Source organism: Trematomus bernacchii, unplaced genomic scaffold, assembly GCF_902827165.1.
Source record: "Trematomus bernacchii unplaced genomic scaffold, fTreBer1.1, whole genome shotgun sequence".
Lineage (NCBI taxonomy): Eukaryota > Metazoa > Chordata > Actinopteri > Perciformes > Nototheniidae > Trematomus > Trematomus bernacchii.
This window is the reverse complement of record NW_022987332.1, coordinates 1,860,845-1,882,608: the sequence shown is the minus strand read 5'-3', so window position 1 is coordinate 1,882,608 and position 21,764 is coordinate 1,860,845. Positions and strand designations below refer to the sequence as shown.

General features: G+C 43.9%; 1 protein-coding gene across 2 annotated transcripts in view; it reads left to right on the top strand.

Moving 5' to 3' along the window:
• Nucleotides 1-21,764, top strand: part of arnt2 (aryl-hydrocarbon receptor nuclear translocator 2) — an 88,095-nt gene that overhangs the window by 54,849 nt on the left and 11,482 nt on the right. For both annotated transcript variants that reach the window (XM_034127275.1, XM_034127267.1), the window contains exons 7-15: nucleotides 699-764; nucleotides 3,560-3,645; nucleotides 15,429-15,505; nucleotides 16,539-16,673; nucleotides 19,418-19,492; nucleotides 19,750-19,901; nucleotides 20,416-20,491; nucleotides 20,839-20,962; nucleotides 21,065-21,167. In XM_034127275.1, the coding sequence (XP_033983166.1) occupies nucleotides 699-764; nucleotides 3,560-3,645; nucleotides 15,429-15,505; nucleotides 16,539-16,673; nucleotides 19,418-19,492; nucleotides 19,750-19,901; nucleotides 20,416-20,491; nucleotides 20,839-20,962; nucleotides 21,065-21,167 (894 nt within the window). The remainder of the gene's footprint in view (nucleotides 1-698; nucleotides 765-3,559; nucleotides 3,646-15,428; nucleotides 15,506-16,538; nucleotides 16,674-19,417; nucleotides 19,493-19,749; nucleotides 19,902-20,415; nucleotides 20,492-20,838; nucleotides 20,963-21,064; nucleotides 21,168-21,764) is intronic.

The window sequence follows — 21,764 nt, the reverse complement described above, 5'->3', positions numbered from 1 at the left end:
TTTCCTCCCTCTTAAACAATGGAAGGAAGTAGGATGAAGAAAGGAGTGTTTCTTCCTTTCCTCCCTCCTCTTAAACAATGGAAGGAAGTAGGATGAAGAAAGGAGTCTTTCTTTCCTCCCTCCTCTTAAACAATGGAAGGAAGTAGGATGAAGAAAAGAGTCTTTCTTCTGCTATTTCTTCCTTCATTCCTTTCCTCCTTTTGTCTTCTTCCCTGCTCTGCCCTCTTTCCCTCCTTCAGCTCACAGTTGACAGCTCTGCTCAAAGACATTGTGAAGTGGAAAATGTATGGGGTATTGGGAACCCATCGTCCCCAAAATAGCATAATTCAGACTGAATCTATGTGAAATTAGGTGAATTTGACTTTTAAAAATAAAGAGTATCACAAGACAGTTGTCTACTACCTAAGGTATTCTTACCTTTACTTTGCAACAATATTGGAAACAAAATATCTTTAATCTTCAATAATAAACAAGCTCTCAGTGGAACAGTGCAAGATAGTTTGTGAGAATGGACTTCAAGTAACAAAATGTTTTAATCTTCAGTAAAGAGGGCATAATTTGAGGTGTGTCAGTACATTGTTCTCATTTATTGTCAAGCAGTTGTATGTGTGTGCCTCATAATGTGCTTAGCAGCCGTTTGCTGGTATTGTTTTCCACTGGAATGTCACTTAAACATGTGTCTCTGTGTTTGTGTGCAGGTGCGGTAGTGCTCCCCTGGATCACATCTCCCTAAACCGACTATCTAACATGAGGAAGAGATACAGGTACAAGAACCGCTTCTATTACCATGGTGGTTATCCACTATAATATCTTGAGAATGTAATTGTAATATTGTCATAAAATGCAATAATAATGTTGCAGAACAGATAGTAGTGACGCATCACACTTTATATAAATGCAAAGCTGTTGGTATTGTAAAAGCTGGTACTTGAAGAGAGAGATGAGTCTTAGAGACAATGTATTGCTTTTGAATCAAAATACTTTATTTATCTATCTAGAGATTAAGTGTTGTGACAGTTGCACCATTTAGAATAAAATAAATAAATATATCATAATGAAGACATGATGAAGACTCAGGCTCATGATGAAGACTCAGGCTCATGGTGAAGACATGATGAAGACTCAGGCTCATGATGAAGACATGATGAAGACTCAGGCTCATGATGAAGACTCAGGCTCATGATGAAGACTCAGGCTCATGATGAAGATTCAGGCTCATGGTGAAGACTCAGGCTCATGATGAAGACTCAGGCTCATGGTGAAGACATGATGAAGACTCAGGCTCATGATGAAGACATGATGAAGACTCAGGCTCATGATGAAGACTCAGGCTCATGATGAAGACTCAGGCTCATGATGAAGACTCAGGCTCATGGTGAAGACTCAGGCTCATGATGAAGACTCAGGCTCATGGTGAAGACATGATGAAGACTCAGGCTCATGATGAAGACATGATGAAGACTCAGGCTCATGATGAAGACATGATGAAGACTCAGGCTCATGATGAAGACTCAGGCTCATGATGAAGACTCAGGCTCATGGTGAAGACTCAGGCTCATGGTGAAGACATGATGAAGACTCAGGCTCATGATGAAGACATGATGAAGACTCAGGCTCATGATGAAGACATGATGAAGACTCAGGCTCATGATGAAGACATGATGAAGACTCAGGCTCATGATGAAGACATGATAAAGACTCAGGCTCATAATGAAGACTCAGGCTCATGGTGAAGACATGATGAAGACTCAGGCTCATGATGAAGACTCAGGCTCATGGTGAAGACATGATGAAGACTCAGGCTCATGATGAAGACATGATGAAGACTCAGGCTCATGATGAAGACATGATGAAGACTCAGGCTCATGGTGAAGACATGATGAAGACTCAGGCTCATGATGAAGACTCAGGCTCATGATGAAGACATGATGAAGACTCAGGCTCATGATGAAGACATGATGAAGACTCAGGCTCATGATGAAGACATGATGAAGACTCAGGCTCATGATGAAGACATGATAAAGACTCAGGCTCATAATGAAGACTCAGGCTCATGGTGAAGACATGATGAAGACTCAGGCTCATGATGAAGACTCAGGCTCATGGTGAAGACATGATGAAGACTCAGGCTCATGATGAAGACATGATGAAGACTCAGGCTCATGATGAAGACATGATGAAGACTCAGGCTCATGGTGAAGACATGATGAAGACTCAGGCTCATGATGAAGACATGATGAAGACTCAGGCTCATGATGAAGACATGATAAAGACTCAGGCTCATAATGAAGACTCAGGCTCATGGTGAAGACATGATGAAGACTCAGGTTCATGATGAAGACTCAGGCTCATGATGAAGACATGATGAAGACTCAGGCTCATGATGAAGACATGATGAAGACTCAGGCTCATGATGAATACATGATGAAGACTCAGGCTCATGGTGAAGACTCAGTCTCATGATGAAGACTCAGGCTCATGATGAAGACTCAGGCTCATGGTGAAGACATGATGAAGACTCAGGCTCATGATGAAGACATGATGAAGACTCAGGCTCATGATGAAGACATGATGAAGACTCAGGCTCATGATGAAGACATGATAAAGACTCAGGCTCATAATGAAGACTCAGGCTCATGGTGAAGACATGATGAAGACTCAGGTTCATGATGAAGACTCAGGCTCATGATGAAGACATGATGAAGACTCAGGCTCATGATGAAGACATGATGAAGACTCAGGCTCATGATGAATACATGATGAAGACTCAGGCTCATGGTGAAGACTCAGTCTCATGATGAAGACTCAGGCTCATGATGAAGACTCAGGCTCATGATGAAGACATGATGAAGACTCAGGCTCATGATGAAGACTCAGGCTCATGATGAAGACTCAGGCTCATGATGAAGACATGATGAAGACTCAGGCTCATGATGAAGACATGATGAAGACTCAGGCTCATGATGAAGACATGATGAAGACTCAGGCTCATGATGAAGACTCAGGCTCATGATGAAGACATGATGAAGACTCAGGCTCATGATGAAGACATGAAGACTCAGGCTCATGATGATAGATATTCCGTCTGACTCCGAGCCAGTGCTCTTAGGTTGCCCATGGTGCGAGGGGGAGACATGTCTTATATCTAATTTTCTCCATAAATCTGGAGCCAGCTCTCCTTCTTCGTCTCTTTGGTTTACCCAGCATCCTCTGTGTCCGTCTCCAGATTTCAGTGGGAGAGCTGTTGTTCAGCCATGCTAACCGACTTTAACTCAATCAGCTGTCAGAGGTGTAAACAGAGCAGCGGTAATTTACTTTGGAAAAAGCAAACAAAATCTCTCTCTACAAGAACATTTAGAGGGAGCACAGCTTTAGAAGTTACTACTTGAAGTTACTATTAGAAGTAAGACGAAATAAAGAGCCAACATTTGTAAATAGTAATAGTAACACATCTAGGAGCAACTGCAACAGGATGCATGCAGGGTTGGCGCATCTACACGTTTCTTAACTGTTTCTGAGAACTAAACATGTTATGTCTCTGTTTGTGTTTGATGGACAGGAATGGCCTTGGACCCTCAAAAGAAGGAGAGGCTCAGTACTCTGTGGTGCATTGCACTGGCTACATCAAAGCCTGGCCCCCTGCAGGTAAACACACACAGACACACACACACACTGAACTGGAGGCTCTTGTCTCTATCCCTGCTTAACCTGAAGCAGCTGTGGGCCGTGCACAGCTCTGGATCAGAACCCGGATTCAACCGCAGAGCCACAACACACTGTGTGGCCTGTGTGTCTCATCCAGGGTGTGAGGGTGCAGCAGCAGGATACAGAGCAGCTTTCTGGAAAGCCTGCTCACTTACAGCGCAAAGCAAACATTACATATTTTTGTCTTTGTCTGAATTTGACTGCTGCAGTGTTTTTGCAGGCTGATAGATTTCCCCATGTTTGCTGTCACAACACGCCTGAACATCCCGGGAACTCCAGGTGTTCCTCTTCCTCTGATGAAACCTCTTCAGATTGAGCGGTTTGCATTTGTGCTGCCTTAAATAGGTTCTAAAAATGCATCTGCAGGGGAGCATTCCTCACATTTGTTGTGGAGATTTGGCTGTCGCTGCTCTTCCCGACACATATTGTGATCCCATCCACACACTGTGATTAGTACTGACAATACCCGGTCAAGAATCTATCTTTGGAGTATGAGGCAGACTCCCCATGGAGGATGGAGACGTGGCTGTGAACGGTTTGTAGTTTCTGAAGAGCAGCAGCCGCAGTCAGCCAGAGTACACATCTGTTTTACCGCGAAAAAGACCTTCCAAAGATATTTCTCCAAGCTCTCCTGTACCCAGGCCAACAATTTTACCGGCCCGTCTTACTGACCTGCAGATACAAAACTAAAGAATCTCAAACCATGTGACGCCATGGACAATAAATACATATTTTGTAAAACATAAAAATATTTACATTCCTCGCTGTTTTAGGGTTGAATATACCAAGTGAAGTGACTTCATGGGACTAAACGCACTTAGACACACATGTTTTTTCTGATCAACACTGTTTAAATTTAAGCCGTCATTTAGGATAGTGATAGTCAATATTTTTTGTCAGAAAATCCCATGAAAATATTCAAACTACCAATAAACTGGTCCAACTAGCAAGTATTGTGTGCATTAAAAGTCAGATCCTGAAATGTTCCTTTAATACGAACACACACAGTTTATGTTGACTTTATATGTGGGTTCATCCTTTGCTGAGGTCCCAAAGCATTGTACTATTTACACATATACTTTAATTACATTTTTTTATTAAAGGTCCCATGTCATGGCCATTTCTACTTATCATATTTCCATTGTTGAGGTCTACTAGAACTCACATTGGTTTCTCATACAGCATCTCTGTATAGTATGTATATTCACTCTCTGTCCTAAACGGCTTGTTGGAGCTCCTGCCCCCCCCCCTCCCTGTGAGCCCAGTGTGCTCTGATTGGTCGGGACGTGCGAGGCTCGTTGCTGCGAGCTGCTGCGAGGAGCGGACAGGCTTCCGGGTCGGCGATACAGCGAGAACAAGCGAAACTCATCCTGAGCACACACAAACACTCACAGCCGAAGTAAAAACAATAAGTGTGGCTTGATATTGAGTAAGAAAAAGGTTTATAACGCTGTGAGAATGGGTCTGCAGAGAGCATTTCTCCGCCATCCCAACTCGTCTATTACCAACCAGGGAGCTCTATGCAAGTCAATGGGGACTCCCTGTTAGTTAGCCAAGGGATCCTGGTGTGTGAGGTGCTCCGCGGATTGGTCCATTTGGGCCAATCCGGTCATTTGTTGTTGATTTGGGTGTTCACACGTCACAGAACCCAGGAAGCAAACAATGGAAAATAAGAAATCTCCAACGAGGCGTTCTGGGGCAGCATAGAGCCAGGTCTTTTCTGTGTTAGAGTTTTACTCGCTACAGGGTGTACTTTGAGGGTTTTTGACTCTGCAGACCGTTTACATGCATAAAAACCTTCATAACACACAAGGGGACGGGTAATAACCGGAAAAGCATGACATGGGCCCTTTAAAACTATTTTTTATCTGTTGGCTGCTTTAAATTATTAACTTGTTTAGGATAGTATAGATGGGGCTTAGGGTTGAGAGTTCCAGTTAGGGTTATAGGGAAGAACGCTTTTGTTGACAATATGAAAAGCAGAATAACCCAGAAAAGCTGGAACTACCTACTGAACTTGTTCCAAATGTCAACTGAAACCATCCTGAAGGATTTCTCTTTTCCTAAAGTTAAAAAGACCAGATTATTTTAGAGCAGAAGAATCTGTTGAACAGAAATGATCGATGAACTCTGTGTGCTTGTTATATAAACGGCAGGGTTGGGAAAAATCTATCCCTTTTATAATTACTAGTCTATGTGAAAAAAAAAAAAAAGCTACATTTTGTGATTTACTTGTTAATCGCACAGCACCAGTGTTGTGCACCGACAGAAATGCTAAGAGAGGTTCATTTTTATGTTGTTTTATGTTTGTTTTGTCACTCACCATTTACCTCTCATTCCAGGCTTCCTGATTGTCCACCCCTTATGTGTCTCCTGTGCTCATTAGCACCAGCCCCGCCCCTGATTGTTTTCACCTGTGTCTTGTTGTCGTGTGTTTAAATTCCCCAGTCTCCCAGTGTTCATTGTCAGTTCGTCTTGTCTCATGCCAAAGTCAGGTCTATGCTCTCTTTGTTCAAGAAAGTTTTTGTTCCTCACAATGTGAGCGATTTTCCTTTGTTCTCGTTTTGTCATCTCATCCTGAGATTGTATAGTGATCATATTTTGTTCATCTTTTGGAAAAATAAAGTATCTTACTAATACTTTACCTCTGTCTCATGGGTCGTTGCAATCGGGTCCTATATCCTGAGTATCTGAGTTCGTAACAGAACGAACTGACCGTTATGGACCCAGCCGACCCAAGAATGCTTCACGCCGCCCTGTCAGCACAAGGCGAGAAGATTTTCCACCACGAGGAACAGCTGGGCTTAGTCAACTAGGGAATAAAAGAGCTGGGAGGACGCCAGGCAGAGTTTCAGGAAATCATCTCTACGCAGATACAACAGCTGACTGCACAGATGAGTCAATTCTTCACTCACCTACAGACTGCTCCTCCGGTGACGTCATCCACAGCTGGGGGTTTCCTTGTCGAGAATCCTGCTGACACAGTCAACCCGAACCAGTCTGTTTCTTCCTCTTTACGGCTGGCTCTTCCCGGAGAGATTTTCCGGAGACTCCATGAACTGCAGAGCCTTTTTGGTACAGTGCGATCTGCATTTCCAACACCACCCAGGAGCCTTCTCGTAAAGTGGCTTTTATTGTGTCTCACTTAACGGGAAGAGCTGCAGCCTGGGCTACTGCAGAATGGTCTAGAGACACTGAGTTATGTTACTCATTGGCCGATTTCATAAACACTATGAGTCACATTTTTGACCACTCGTCACCTGCTATAGAGGCCAGCAGAAGACTTTTCCAGATGTGTCAGCTCAACCGTCAGGTGGTTGATTATGCCATCGAGTTTTGCACAGCGGCAGCGGACAGCGGGTGGAATGTTCCGGCTCTTCGTGACGCTTTCATGACTGGACTTTCAGAGCCAATAAAGGACCAGCTGGCTCCACTGGAGGTGCCCCGTGATCTGGAATCTCTCATCGCTGTGGCCATCCGGATCAACAACCGTCTTCGGGAAAGAGAGAGAGAGCGCCACCTGTTACTCAGACAAACATTTTTATAAACAATCAGGCCATTGACCAGGGTGTGTTAATAGACTCAGGGGCTGACGAAAGCCTTATGGACTGCATAGTCAATCAGCTAAAAATAAAGACTGTTCCGCTATCTCACCCTATTAACGCCAGTGCCTTAGACGGCCGTCTGTTGTTCACAGTTACCCACTGCACTGAGCCTATTCAGGTCACTATGAATAAGAACCATACAGAGAGTATGCAGTTTCATATTTTTGAGTCGGCTCAGCACCCGATTATTTTGGGGTTTCCATGGCTGAAAACACACAATCTTCACATTGACTGGTGCTCAGGGAAAATTAAGGAATGGGGAGAGGATTGTATTGGCAGGTGTAAACTTTCACAACCTGTTAATGCACCAACAGACTCTAGTAGAATCATTATAGATCACCCTGACTATCCTGATCTACAGAAGGTACCTCCCTGTTACCATGATTTAAAAGAAGCATTTAACAAGTCAAAAGCTTTGTCGCTACCTCCTCACCGAGATTTTGACTGTCCCATTGATCTCCTACCGGGAGCCCCCATTCCCAAGGGGAGACTTTATTCTATTTCGAGACCTGAGAGAGCAGCAATGGACGAATACATCTCCTCTTCACTCAAGTCAGGGATTATCCGTCCTTCATCTTCTCCAGCCGAAGCGGGGTTTTTCTTTGTGGGAAAGAAAGACGGGTCTCTTGAGACCTTGCATAGACTACAGTCCACTAAATGACATTACGGTGAAAAATCGCTATCCTCTGCCACTCATGTCATCTGCTTTTGAACTGCTTCAAACTGCCAAGATATTCACCAAGTTAGATTTAAGAAATGCATATCACTTGGTTAGAATAAGGAAGGGGGATGAGTGGAAGACATGATTCAATACTCAGAGTGGTCACTATGAGTACCTAGTAATGCCTTTTGGACTATGCAATGCACCGGCTGTTTTTCAAGCTTTTGTGAATGAGGTTCTGCTGGAGTTTTTGAATATTTCTGTGTTCGTGTATCTTGATGATATTCTGATTTTCTCCCCAGACGCTAAATCTCATGTTAACCATGTCCGCCAGGTTTTGCAGAAACTGCTTGAGAATCAGCTATATGTCAAGGCAGATAGATGTGAGTTCCACACAGAAGAGGTGTCTTTCTTAGGATACATAATCTCACCCAATCATATTCAGATGGATCCTGCTAAAATCAGTGCAGTTTCCCAGTGGCCTACACCAGACTCCAGGAAGAAGGTTCAGCAGTTTCTGGGGTTTTCTAATTTCTATAGGAAGTTTATTAGGAATTTCAGTTCTGTTGCATCCCCTCTGCATGTTCTGACTTCTCCTAAGGTTCCCTTCAAGTGGACTCCCCAGACGGACTTCGCTTTCCAACGCCTCAGAGAGAGATTCACATCAGCTCCTATACTCACCATTCCAGATCCCCAGCGCCAGTTTATGGTCGAGGTTGATGCTTCCAATGAGGGAATTGGAGGAGTACTGTCTCAACGTTCTGTAGAAGAAAAAAAAATGCATCCATGTGCTTACCTGTCGCGGAAGTTGACAACAGCAGAGAGGAATTATGACGTGGGAAACAAGGAACTGTTAGCTGTAAAAGCTGCCCTCGAGGAATGGAGACACTGGCTAGAGGGGGCAGAGCAGCCGTTTTTAGTCTGGACAGATCACAAAAATCTGGAGTATATAAGAAAGGCTAAGCGTCTCAACTCCCGTCAGGCCAGGTGGACACTATTTTTTAGTAGGTTCAACTTCACACTCTCTTTTCGTCCCGGGTCTCAAAATCAAAAACCTGATGCTTTGTCTCGTCTTTACGATCCAGAACCACTTGCTGTAGAGCCCAAGACCATCCTTCCACTTAACCGTGTGATCGGAGCCTTTTCCTGGCAGGTGGAGTCGGACGTTAAAAAGGCGAATGTCATGAATCCAGTACCTAGCGATTGTCCCAACAATCTGCTGTTTGTCCCAACAATCTGCTGTTTGTCCCTGAGGCTCTTCACTCCAAGGTCATCCACTGGGCTCACTCATCTGTGCTTTCGTGCCATCCGGGAGTAACAAGGAAAATGTTCAGGATTAATCAACGTTTCTGGTGGCCAGCCATGAGGAAGGATGTGGCGGAGTATGTTGCGGCTTGTCCGGTGTGTGCCTGTAATAAGACCTTGTCTCAGGTCAAGATGGGCTTGCTCCAGCCACTGCCGATTCCCCAACATCCTTGGTCACACATTTCAATGGATTTTGTGACAGGACTTCCTTCATCCAGAGGCAAGACTACGGTCCTAACAGTGGTGGATCGATTCTCAAAGATGGCTCACTTCATCCCATTGACCAAGCTTCCCTCTGCCAAAGTCACCGCAGAGGTCATGATGAATCAGGTATTCAGGATCCATGGATTCCCTGATGACATTGTTTCCGACAGGGGTCCACAATTCATTTCCGTTTTCTGGAAGGAGTTTTGTCGACTCATAGGCGCCACCGTCATCAGGATATCACCCTCGGTCAAATGGACAGTCGGAGCGTCTGAACCAGGAACTAGAGACTACGCTACGTTGTCTCGTCTCCCGGAACCAGACCACCTGGAGTGACAACCTCACATGGGTCGAGTTTGCCCACAATACTCTTCCTACGGCAGCCACAGGTCTCTCTCCATTCCATTGTGTCAATGGTTTCCAGCCTCCGCTTTTCCCAAACAACGAGGAAGAGGTAATGGTTCCATCGGCTCATGCCATGATCAGACGTTGTCGCAGAGTTTGGGCTGGTGCTCGCCAGTCTCTTCTCCGAAGTTCAGCTCGGATGAAGGCTGTTGCAGACGTCCATCGCAGGGGCGCTCCCTACTACAGACCAGGCCAAAAGGTTTGGCTTTCCACTAAGGACTTACCACTCCATGTCGCCTCAAAGAAACTGGCACCGAGATTTGTGGGTCCTTTTCCGGTGTCCAGAGTCATCAACCCGGTGTCTGTACGCTTGCAACTCCCCAGGACTATGAGAGTGCATCCGACGTTTCACGTCAGTAAAGTCAAACCAGTGTGTGAGAGCACACTTGTTCCCCCCTCCAAACCACTCCATGGATCAGATTGTTCATCTGACCTATGCAGCGGTCTGGATAATCATTCCCGTCCTGAGACGGGAGAGCGGGGGCGTCTGCTTGAGGAGAAATCAAGGAGATGCCCAACACACCTAGATTATTGGCCACAGCCGCCATCTGTGCACCGAGCCTGAACATTTTGTCTAAATATTCCAAGGCCTCGGGGCAGAGGTTTCTTCCCCTCCGCCCAACCAGCTGATCGCGGCAACAGATGGGCCGCCAGGCTCTCATCGAGGTGGGGCACGCCAGAACACACCGTGTCTGATCGGCCCTGCACCCTGACAATGCCCGACATAGATGCTATGGCGGCCTTCGTCTTCAATGGACGCCGCCATGTCGCCTCCACACACTGCCAGATGTCTGGCAACGGGGGCGAGACGAAGGCCGGCTGCGCCGGAAGCACCGGGCCGTAAAACCCCTGCCTAAGGCGGCTTATAGGCCTCGGTGGCAGCGGTGGGGGGAGCGGTAAGCCTACACGCTCCGCTGCCTGGGTCATCACCGCTGGGAAGTCCAGTCGCGCAGACCTGAGTGCTGGGCCCTCCTGGCCGTCGGAACCGGGGGTGTCGGACAATGAGATGTCGTCATCTTCCTCCGCGAAGTCGACCACCTCGAGGTCCACATCCTCTTCCTCTCCGTGCACCTGCGGGCCGAGCTTCCTCAAGAAGTGCTCCGCACGATGCCGGCGGTTCAGCATCGGGATCGAACGGCAGGCAACGCAGGCCGGTGTCTGGCCCACTCCCTGCTCGGCATGATCCTGTCCCAGGCACTGGAAACACTGACGATGCAGATCTGCTCCCGCAATCAGGCCAGGGCACGACGGGCAATTACGATGCTCCAGGAGTGGCTCCATTTAAAAAAAAATATTCGCTTTCTTCCTTTCTCTCAATAGTACGTCTCGGACTCAGTGCTAGGCTATCACCTCCGCTCGCTGAAGAGTAAAGGATGGTGGTCAGGAGGCGAGGCCTCCTTTTATACGGAAGTGAGATGCGCGCGTATTCAGGTAGGCCCGCCCCGGGGCCGGCTACGTCTATAGAAATCTCAGTAGGTGAATGCTTGCATGATAAGGTAGTACCCATAGAGTCCAGTAGAGGGCGGAGCCTGTGAGAGATATAACCACGGTATCCCGTTAAATGTAATCCATTACACACACACACACACACACACTCACACATGCAGTGTTTACAGAGACAGAATGGAAGCCCCCCTTGGTGTGTGAGGGTGGGGTGATGCAACTCAACAAGTTCAAGTACCACACAACTCAATGGCCTCTTAGAACTTTGATGTGACATGGAATATTTCTTGGTTTAACACACACACGCACCATATGTGTTTTGAAATCATTGACACATGGTTTACATCCTTGCACTAAAAATAATCGTCGGAATGTTCTGGGCACAATAGCTCTGGCAGGCAGGGATGAGGAGACACACGCACTCATAACGGGCAGATGTAGGAAGAACACGCTCGCTTCAGATTCGTTGCAAATTGACTGAGGAGAGGAATGCAGTCACGAAGCAAGACAGACTCAGGGTTCTGTTTCATGTGGAGGCTAATGTCTTCCAACTTTATTGTAAACTGTCCTATTTAAGCGGAAGGAATTCCAGCAAATTAAAACGTCCGCTCCGTGATAAGCGCAGATTAAACAGCACCCAGGTCAATGTGGACGTGATTACAGAGCGTTCTATGTTTCCATAGGCTGTCCCTGGGCCTTTGGATGTGTATGGTCCTTGGTTTATCTGGCATTACAGTATATGTTACCAAAGGTCATGGATAAGCCTGTATGATCTGGATTCAATCACATTCTTTTCAGCCTATACTCCATAAAGTTATTTTATTTTAGGCATCTGCCAAAACCGAGTTTGACCCATTACTCATATACATGTATACCTAAATGTGGTATAAATATCTTATCAATCACATTCACATAAAGCTGTAGTCTAGCAATAATCATTGAATGATCAATTTATTTTATATTTGTTGTAGAATTCATGCATCTCCTTTGCCTTTTTTAAATGAAACTTCAAATAGAACAGAATTTAACATAATCTATTATTTTTTCAGGGAAGTAATCGCTGAGACTGAAATGCAAACACAAAAATAATTGAATTAGCTACAGAGTTCTTGTATGTAGCAACAAACCTTCTATAAACTAACAGGCTAAGTCTGGCTCATCACTGTGACTCGTTTTGCTTTCAGGATGTTAATAAAGAAATAAAACAAAACAGATTCTAAAGCAAAAGCATAAGGTCAACTGAAAATAACAGAACCTTGCTTACTTTCTTTGTCTTTCCAAGAACCCCTACCTACAACAATTGCCCAAAATACCAATAAGACCAGGGGACAATTACTAGAACTGTGTACTGTGTACACAAAATCCCTAATTACAAAAACAATAAACACAGGCCTGATAGGCATTTTGGCTCCTACGGTGTACAAAGGCAAAATACTTCGAAAACACAAAGATGTGTGCAGGTGTGAGGGACTTATCTCAGCCAATCACAGCTCTGCATGCATCCCCTGGATATTATTTTATTAACTGCTTTCATCGCAACGCGATGTTTACAGTAAGAACAGCTGTGAGGTCCGTGCAGAAAGCAGAGCAGTGTGTATAATATATATCACTCAGTATAACAGGCCTACATTACTCTCTGTATTTGTATGCTTTAGTTTAGTAGATATCTACAAACAAAGAGTCGATATTTTTCTAAGACCATTTAGTGCTTCACATAATAAAATACACAACGGCTGTAGCCTGATATATAGCCTATTATATGCTTTAGGAGCTGTAGGTGTGTGTTGTACAGTGCGTAGATGCGGAGGACAGACGGGTCTCAGTTGGTTTGGCGTCCTATGCTTACTTTTAACACTTGTAAATACAACTTTTGGCCCGTAATTTCCATTCCCCATTTCAGCGACCAGAGAGGGGGGGGGGGGATATATCCAGTCTCTGATTGGCTTACGTTATTATGAGAGTGCTCTCATACTTGTTTGATTCTGAAATTGTATATATTTATATAAATATATGTGTGTATATGTCCGCATCTGTAGCCTGTTATTGTCTCATTATACCGCACTGTCAATGAATTAAAAGTAAATAAGTCATCATGAACACATCTGTCCATCAGACAGAGGGCTGCTGTGCCTCCTGTCATCATTAATGGACGTCTCTTTAAAATGACCGCTCAGAGGAGAGGATTTCTCATTTCTCTAAACGCCTGCTGCTTCCCCTCCTCTCTCCTCGGTTCCCCTCCTCGACTCCTCCGCTCGCATCTCCTGTGGGCGGGACTAAGACACGAGGATAGGACACAAAAACTAAGATCGAGTCCCCAGGTGGGTAAGGACTGCCCTGGGCCAGGGGACTTCTTCTGTTGAGAGGGCACAGGGCCCAATGACGTCACGGAATCATACGGAAGTTGCAGGACCGCAGTTTGGTCATTAGAACGTTTTGCTTCAACTTCAACTCACTGGGGGCTTGAAGTGTTGAGTGGATCTTTGGGGTTTATCAGTCCGTAGCCATGGCCTGTAGCAAACAATAAGGTCCTAAAGATTTGAGCGAAGTTGGCCATAGCCGAGCAGGACTAGGAAAGAAGAAGGGCCAAGACGAAAAGGACAAAAGAGAAGAGTCTTTGTTTCCTCTGCTTAATGTCCTGGTTCACCCTGGTGTCACAGAGGGAAGTGTCTGTCCTCACAAACAATCTTTTGGTTAGTCGCTTGAATAGTTTCATGTCATGAACCTACCCTCAGAAATAATGTCATTAAGGGAAAGCTGGTATGATATTTGTGAAAAGGTCAATGCTGTCTCAAAACAAAGCTGCTCCCACATCGTTCTATACGCTGCTTTCTTTAATAACAAGAAAGGGAGATATAACATTTCCTCCCATGTTAAAACTTAGCATTTACTTTCCTTTGTCTGTCACCTCCTGGTGCATAAATCATTTTTCACTTACACCAACTCCATTTTTTTCTGTTGACAGTGACTCAGTGCTGTGGTAGAGAAGAAGAGTGCTGCCAGACCGGCAGGGGGAAGTGGAAAACACAGAGAACATTACAAAATAATCACATTTGTTTCATTTTAGCCCACAACAATCCATTAAAATGTAGTAAGTGTGGACGTTCATGATGAAATATTTCACAAATGGATGTCCTGCACTATCCAAATGCGATATAATATAATTCACACATCAAATAATGCCCAAGATCAACCACATAAAACCCTGCATCTCTACTAGAAAAAAAAAAAAAATAATAATAATAACTGACATGGTCGAGGGTGAGACTATATATAGTTCTAAGACCTATTGAGATAATAATTTGAGGCTGTGCCTTTTAACTTGCTAGAAAATACAGAAATGTATAGTGAGTCACCTGCATGCATGTGTGAGTACATGTGCATACAAACAAACAAAACAAAGAACCCACTCTGCACTGGCAGGATGTTTGAACTAAACTAAAACACTTTAGTTACTCTGGTTTCACTTATAATTCATCCGTCTTATGAACAAGATAGCTGCAAGAAAACAAAGCCACTGCTGCTGGGACTGGCATTACTGAGATGTATTATGTTTGATTTTATTAGACGTACTATTTGATCCAGCACAACAGAAACATTGTAGCAGTTATAATGCTCTTGTATTGTGTCTGAAATGTATCTGTCAGTGTGGAAGACATGACTTGTAAATCACTGAGTCAGCCTGGAGGTGACCTCCCTGCTGCCAGGATCAAGGAGCACACTGAGAAAGAGCCTGATAGACCTCAGAAGAAGAAGACCTTTTATTGATCCCCAAGGGGAACTTTTAGTATTTCAACTCTTTTATTGTACACAGTAAACTACACACATGAACACCTATACACATTAGGGCTAAATACTCGCATGCACTGTTGTTATGGAGAGGTGTCAATGAAAAGAGGCTGCTGGTTTCAGGCAGCAGTCAGGTGTTTTGGTGCCTTGCTCAAGGACACCCAGTGTCAGTGTTTAGGAGGTGATCTGGCACCGCTCACGCAACCTTTCCACCCCAGTCCTACAGACTGAGCTACTGCCAAACCAATCAATATTATGAAGAACTTCTGCCTCTGTTTCACACCGTCCTCTCTCTCTTTCCGTTTGTTCCTCAGGTATGACGATCCCAGAAGAAGACACAGAGGCAGGTGCGACTGGAAAATACTGCCTAGTGGCCATCGGACGACTGCAGGTGTGTGTGTGTGTGTGGTGTGTGTGTGGTGTGTGTGTGTGTGTGTGTGGTGTGTGTGTGTGTGTGTGTGTGTGTGTGTGTGTGTGTGTGTGGTGTGTGTGTGTGTGTGTGTGTGTGTGTGTGTGTGTGTGTGTGTGTGTGTGTGTGTGTGTGTGTGTGTGTGTGTGTGTGTGTGTGTTCCTTCTACTCATTCCCTGTCATGCCAGCTATATAACATAGGCTAATAAATAAAATTAAAACAAATATCCCAAATTAAGCAGGGCCAACTTTTTTGTCCCACAACAACAGTTGCCAAAATATGTTTTCCATGCTGGACTCATTATGGAGATACTTCTGTTGTTGTTTTATAACTCTGTGTTTCGTTCACATGCTGCCAGACTCAGTTGTGAAAACACTAAACACTTAAATGATTTACAAGAATATCAAAGTTCCTGGAAGCACTCCTCCAGCATCATCACGTCTCACCTGTCCCTGTGAAGGCTCAGTGTTTTTCACACTCTTATAGCTGGCTAAATATTGAATAATGCTTCCATAAAGGTTATAAACTTCAAGGGTAAAGATAGCTGGCTGAGAGTCTGATTTCAAAAGTTAAGTTTTATTACACTTGTGAATGATTAAATTAGCAGTTTAATTCCACCGTGTGAGTCTGGGTGTCATCATATCTAATGCAGCAGGATCTACCACAGAGGTCTTTCATTACTTTGCCAAGTGTTAATATATCTGTCTGTCTGCGGACACATTTTGTCACTCATCAATCAATTAATCACACTCTTTAAGTAGCTCCATGTTAAAAATTACACATAATCCTCAGGGGACGTTACTGACAGCATCCAACAGCCGCTGTCTTCAGAGCCTCTACATCTGTTAAAGACATGTCACTATAAAAGGGAACAGAACTTCAGATAATCTCTATTTTAGACATATTCTTTCTATAGAAACATGTCACTTGTGTATTTGTACTGCAGATTTCTCCTCTTCATATATGTAAATGATGCCCCCCCCCCCCCCCCCCCCCCCCCCCCCCCCCCCCCAGGTGACCAGCTCTCCGGTCTCCATGGACATGAACGGCCTGTCGGTGCCCACAGAGTTCCTGTCGCGCCACAACTCAGACGGTGTCATCACCTTCGTGGACCCGCGCTGCATCAACGTGATTGGCTATCAGCCTCAGGTGAGCTGAGAGGATTAAAATGACTATTCTGATACTCTCATGAATATTGACATTAAAGAGGACATATTCTGCTCATATTTACTGTGTCTACTGGGACATGTCTCCATGCTTTAATGTTCAAAAAGCTCTTTATATTTCTCATACTGCCTGTGCTGCAGCTCCTCTTTTCACCCTCTGTCTGAAACCAGAGCCCAGTCTGCTCTGATTGGTTAGCTGGCCGGCTCTGTTGTGATTGGTCAACCACTTAGAGATGTTAGCTTACGTGAGCAAGTTAGCCAAACTAAGTCAAAGTTTGCCATCTGTTGCAGGGGTACTTTTATTTGAATTTCAAGATAAGATCAGAAAATAAGTACTTTATTGATCCAAATTTGGGAATTTTTGGCGGGAAATGTTGTGGCCAATACTGTATCTATGAAATGAAAACACAGACTCTGAGCAGAGAGCAGCGCCGTCATTTTATCAACTCAGCTAACTGAAAGCCCAAAAGCAAGAAAACCAATTTAGAGTTGTTAGCAACATTTATTATACAGCTTGTAACCATAAACACCACTGGACCCTTGAACAAATTTCAGCTTGTTGTGAACGAAAAACCATCACCATATTTCTTAAACAAATTGTTGGTAAAGTTAATGGGCATTCAGCTTATAAGCACAACAGTTTAAACATGATAGCATTAGCTAGCAGGTTAGTGAACTTTGGGATTTTAGCCTTTGCAGACCATTTACATGGACAAAAACATGTATAACACACTACAGGAAAACCCCCAAAAGCATGATAGGGCCTCTTTAAAGATGCAAGGGACATTTCCCTATACATTCATATCCAAGTTGCCAACATTAACTTTTTTATGGGGTTTTAATTAGGTTTTTTACTTATTAAAGCGGTACATCGTAAATCGACCTCACCGCAGAAAGAACCAGCCATTAATTTGAAACAGGCTTGGGTGTTATATACATTTCGATTTTGATTATATGTCAGTCAGATAGCTCCCTGTTTTCTTGTATGCTGCTGTTTTAACTGTCGGTCAATGAAAACACACCCTCAGTGTCACCTGTTGTCTGATAAAGTGAGAATACATGCATTGCATACAGATTTCAATTGGACAGCACTCAATTATATTTTATTCTATAACCCATCAGCTCTCACTCGTTTAAACAGAAAAAAACATTTTCATTCAATAATTCATTCCACTTGCATCAACTTTGACACTTGTTTGAACGCTGCTGTCACCAATTAACTCAACACATTCTCCACAGTGGATTTACAATAAAAACTTTCCAGTTGCTCAAAGGCATAATCTTTCCCCTTTTAACGATTCACATTAGTATGAATTTGAAGCATTTTATTGCCTTTGCAGCAATAAAAAAAAGGATTAAATGTAGAATGGATTGGAATGAAACTGAATGAGATTGTATTTCCGTGAGAAGACATGCTGTTCTGATTATTATCGCCTGCCAAACAGGATTCTATGTTAATAGTCACAGTTTGATCAATATATTAACACTCTTCTGCTGAAATGAGAAGTCAGTGTAGTTCACAAAATAAGGCTTCCTATGTGAAAAACAAACACTTGATTCCAATCATCATGAATAACTCAGTGAGGCTCTGCTGCAGCACCCTGGTCACGATCAGATGAAGTCCTCATGTTTTGCACACGGAACACATTCCATGACTCAGCAGCCCTGCTTTGGTCACCTGCTACTGTGTTTACAGTGGAAATAAGCACAGAGGAAGAAAACATTTGTGCTTCTATGTGAAGCATTCCTGTGGTCAGTGTTTGTTAACTGCTCTACTCAGCAAGAAGAAGTCCGTGACTCAGGAGTTCTGTTTCTGCTCGATCATAACAAATACATGCTGTTTGGAGCAGCTACCAAAATGTGTTTGTTACATTCCTTCAGACCCTTTGTCCTATTTCTTACCTGCATTATTAAACTCTCTCATTAGCTTGCTGCTTTAAGTAAAGGTTTGCACCTAGTCTGTGAATCACTTTATCACCTGAACTAAACTTAAAATCTTTATGAATGATTATTTTACCTTAAAAATCTGAAGAATATATGGATAGATATCGCTTATTTTAGCAGGTGAAAGGTTGCTACTTTATCTTTGTCTATATGACGTTATTTTGAGCATGGACTGAGCAGCTACAACTGATTGATCCGATCTCCTTTCAGAAAACACAGATTGTAAACGTCTTTTGACACACTTGCTAAAGCATTAAAGGTGGGGTAGGTAAGAATGGAGAAACCAGCTCGAGTGCGCTAGAATTTGAAAGTACACAACCGGAGAAAATCTGCCCCTTCCTTCAGACTTCCTTACAGAGCCCCTCCTCCAACACACACGAACGCGCACATGACCAATGAGGGCACGAGATAAGTTTGTGCACAGATGGAAGGCTGACAGGCAGGTAGGCCAAATAATATGTTCATTTAGTTTGTTGTTGTTGTCGGTATCTCCATGGAAATAAGTCCCGCCTCCTCTCCAGCGCGTCCAGTTGATGTGACGCAAGTAAACCCAAATGGTGAAACTCGTGCTGATGCTTGGCGAATCTTTTTTTTGCCTCCGGTGTGAACGCATCATAACCCTCTCAGATCTGTTTTTGATTCCAGTTTAGAAGAAAACAAATCTGTGACCACAGCATTCCTTCTGCACAGTCTTTTTCCATGTTTTGATTTGAGTACTAAACACTTTATTCATGACGATAACTTCTGGATTGATGAGATGAATTCTGTTGTGTCGTCCTGCAGGACCTGCTGGGGAAAGACATCCTGGAGTTCTGCCATCCTGAGGACCAGAGTCACCTGAGAGAGAGCTTCCAGCAGGTGGGTTCTTCTTAGAGTCAGGAATACAGATACAGTGGTGGAAGAAGTACTCAGATCTTATACTTAGGTAAAAGGAGCAATAGTACATTGTAAAGATACTCTGTTACAAGTCAAAGTGCTGTGTTTAAAATCTTAGTAAAATAAAAGTACAAACGTCTTGGCATCAAAATCTACAAAAATAAAGGTTCTAGTGTGTAATGGCTCATTTTAAGCATATGAAATGATGAATACTCCTGAATGTGGTCCTCCCTCTGCAGGTGGTGAAGCTGAAGGGCCAGGTTCTCTCCGTCATGTACCGCTTCAGGATGAAGAACAGGGAGTGGATGCTGATCAGAACCAGCAGCTTCACCTTCCAGAATCCCTACTCTGACGAGATCGAGTACATCATCTGCACCAACACCAACGTCAAGTGGGTCCCACACACACACACACACACACACACACACACACACACACACACACACACACACACACACACACACACACACACACACACACACACACACACACACACACATATATGCATGGCTATCATTCTTCAAAAGAGTTTTAGTTTTGAACATATTAAAAAATAAGACAGAAAAGCAAAGAGTAGTGAAGACAAAAATACAACATTAACTTTCACAACATCCCTTCCTCCTTAGCAGCGGTCTGCTGGGGAAAAATAGCAGTCCTCTGGAATGTCCAAATTGACCAATCAGAATCCATTCTTCAACTAAGCCATTTTAAAAGAAATAATGTATTCCTGCTCCAAAACACAGCACTTATAGAACACTACATGATGATACAATGATATGTAGATTACCTTTTTTTATCATGAAAGTTGTCTTATTAAATGGAATTTAAAATGAAGTACGCCTCAAATACTGAATGTGTCAGTGTGCAGTGCTGATGGAGTGTGTGTTGTGTGTGTGTGGATGCAGGCAGCTGCAGCAGCAGCAGCAGGCGGAGCTGGAGGTGCACCAGAGAGACGGACTGACGGCCTACGACCTGTCCCAGGTATCCCTCCACCTTGGCACCATGTGATCACACTCTGGGAACAGGGCTCCAGATGGAAAGACCCACAGCAAAAAATAGTTTTTTCACTTAATGTTGTGCATTTTATTTGCACACATGTAGACAGGTTCAGTAAACACTAGCAGGAATAGAGCAGTCCTTACTGGGAAGTCATTCTCAGGATGTAGGAAACTAGAATTGTCAATTAATCTCAACATCTTTCTTTTGATTGGCTAATCACCTGAAAAGCTGAAATAGAGTCGCTTGTGAAACGTGTGTTGTATTCTTAATTTGTGTGACTTAGGTCTGTCATCCCTAACATCAACCATTATCCCCCCCCCCCCCCTCAGGTGCCTGTGGCCGGTGTCAGCAGTGGAGTCCACGAGGCGGGGAAGAACATCGACAAGACAGAAGTGCTGTTCTCCCAGGAGAGAGACCCCCGCTTCGCAGAGATGTACAGCGGCATCTCCGGCTGTAAGACGTGCACACACACTCACGTGACCTATATACTCTCCTCTTTGTTCCTGTCATAGTGCTGACCCTGGTGTGTGTGTGTGTGTGTGTGTGTGTGTGTAGCTGCAGATAAGAAGATGATGGTCCCCTCCGCCACAGCTGGAGGACAGCAGCTGTACTCCCAGAGCTCCCCCTTCCAGCAGGGACACTCTGGGAAGAGCTTCAGGTACAGTGTGACAGTGGCGAGCTAAGATATTCTACAAAATAATATTTAAAAACATTAAAAAATATATATAAAATATTTTTCATTAGTTTTACCAAAATAACTTGATTTAATTGTATTTAAAATAACATTTCCATAGAAATAAATCCTTTGAATCTGCCTGTTCAGTCTCTGTTGAATGTGAAGGGTTACATGAAAGAAGCTCGTCTGGCCCTCTCTGCGATTCACAGAGGGCCCGCTATAGTAACTGAATGAGAGAGTAATGTCAAATGACAGTACAATTGACCAATCATATCTTCCCTCTAAATGGGTGGGCTTTATTATCGCAGACTTTATGACAAATTCCGCCCGCTGTGAAGCTTTCCTTGTTTCCATAGCAACAACAACTTCCTGTCAACAGCGTAAACTCGCCTTCAAAATAAAAGCATGCCAAATGACACTTAAGACATACAACTGCAACGAAGGTAACAAACACAATGCAATATCCTTTTCAATGTCAAAGAACACAAATTGGGTTCACAGGTGTTGTTCTGTGTGGTTGAGGGTTGCTTTCATTGATGCGTTTTGCACCCTGGGCCGTTTTTTTGATATTCCGCTGAA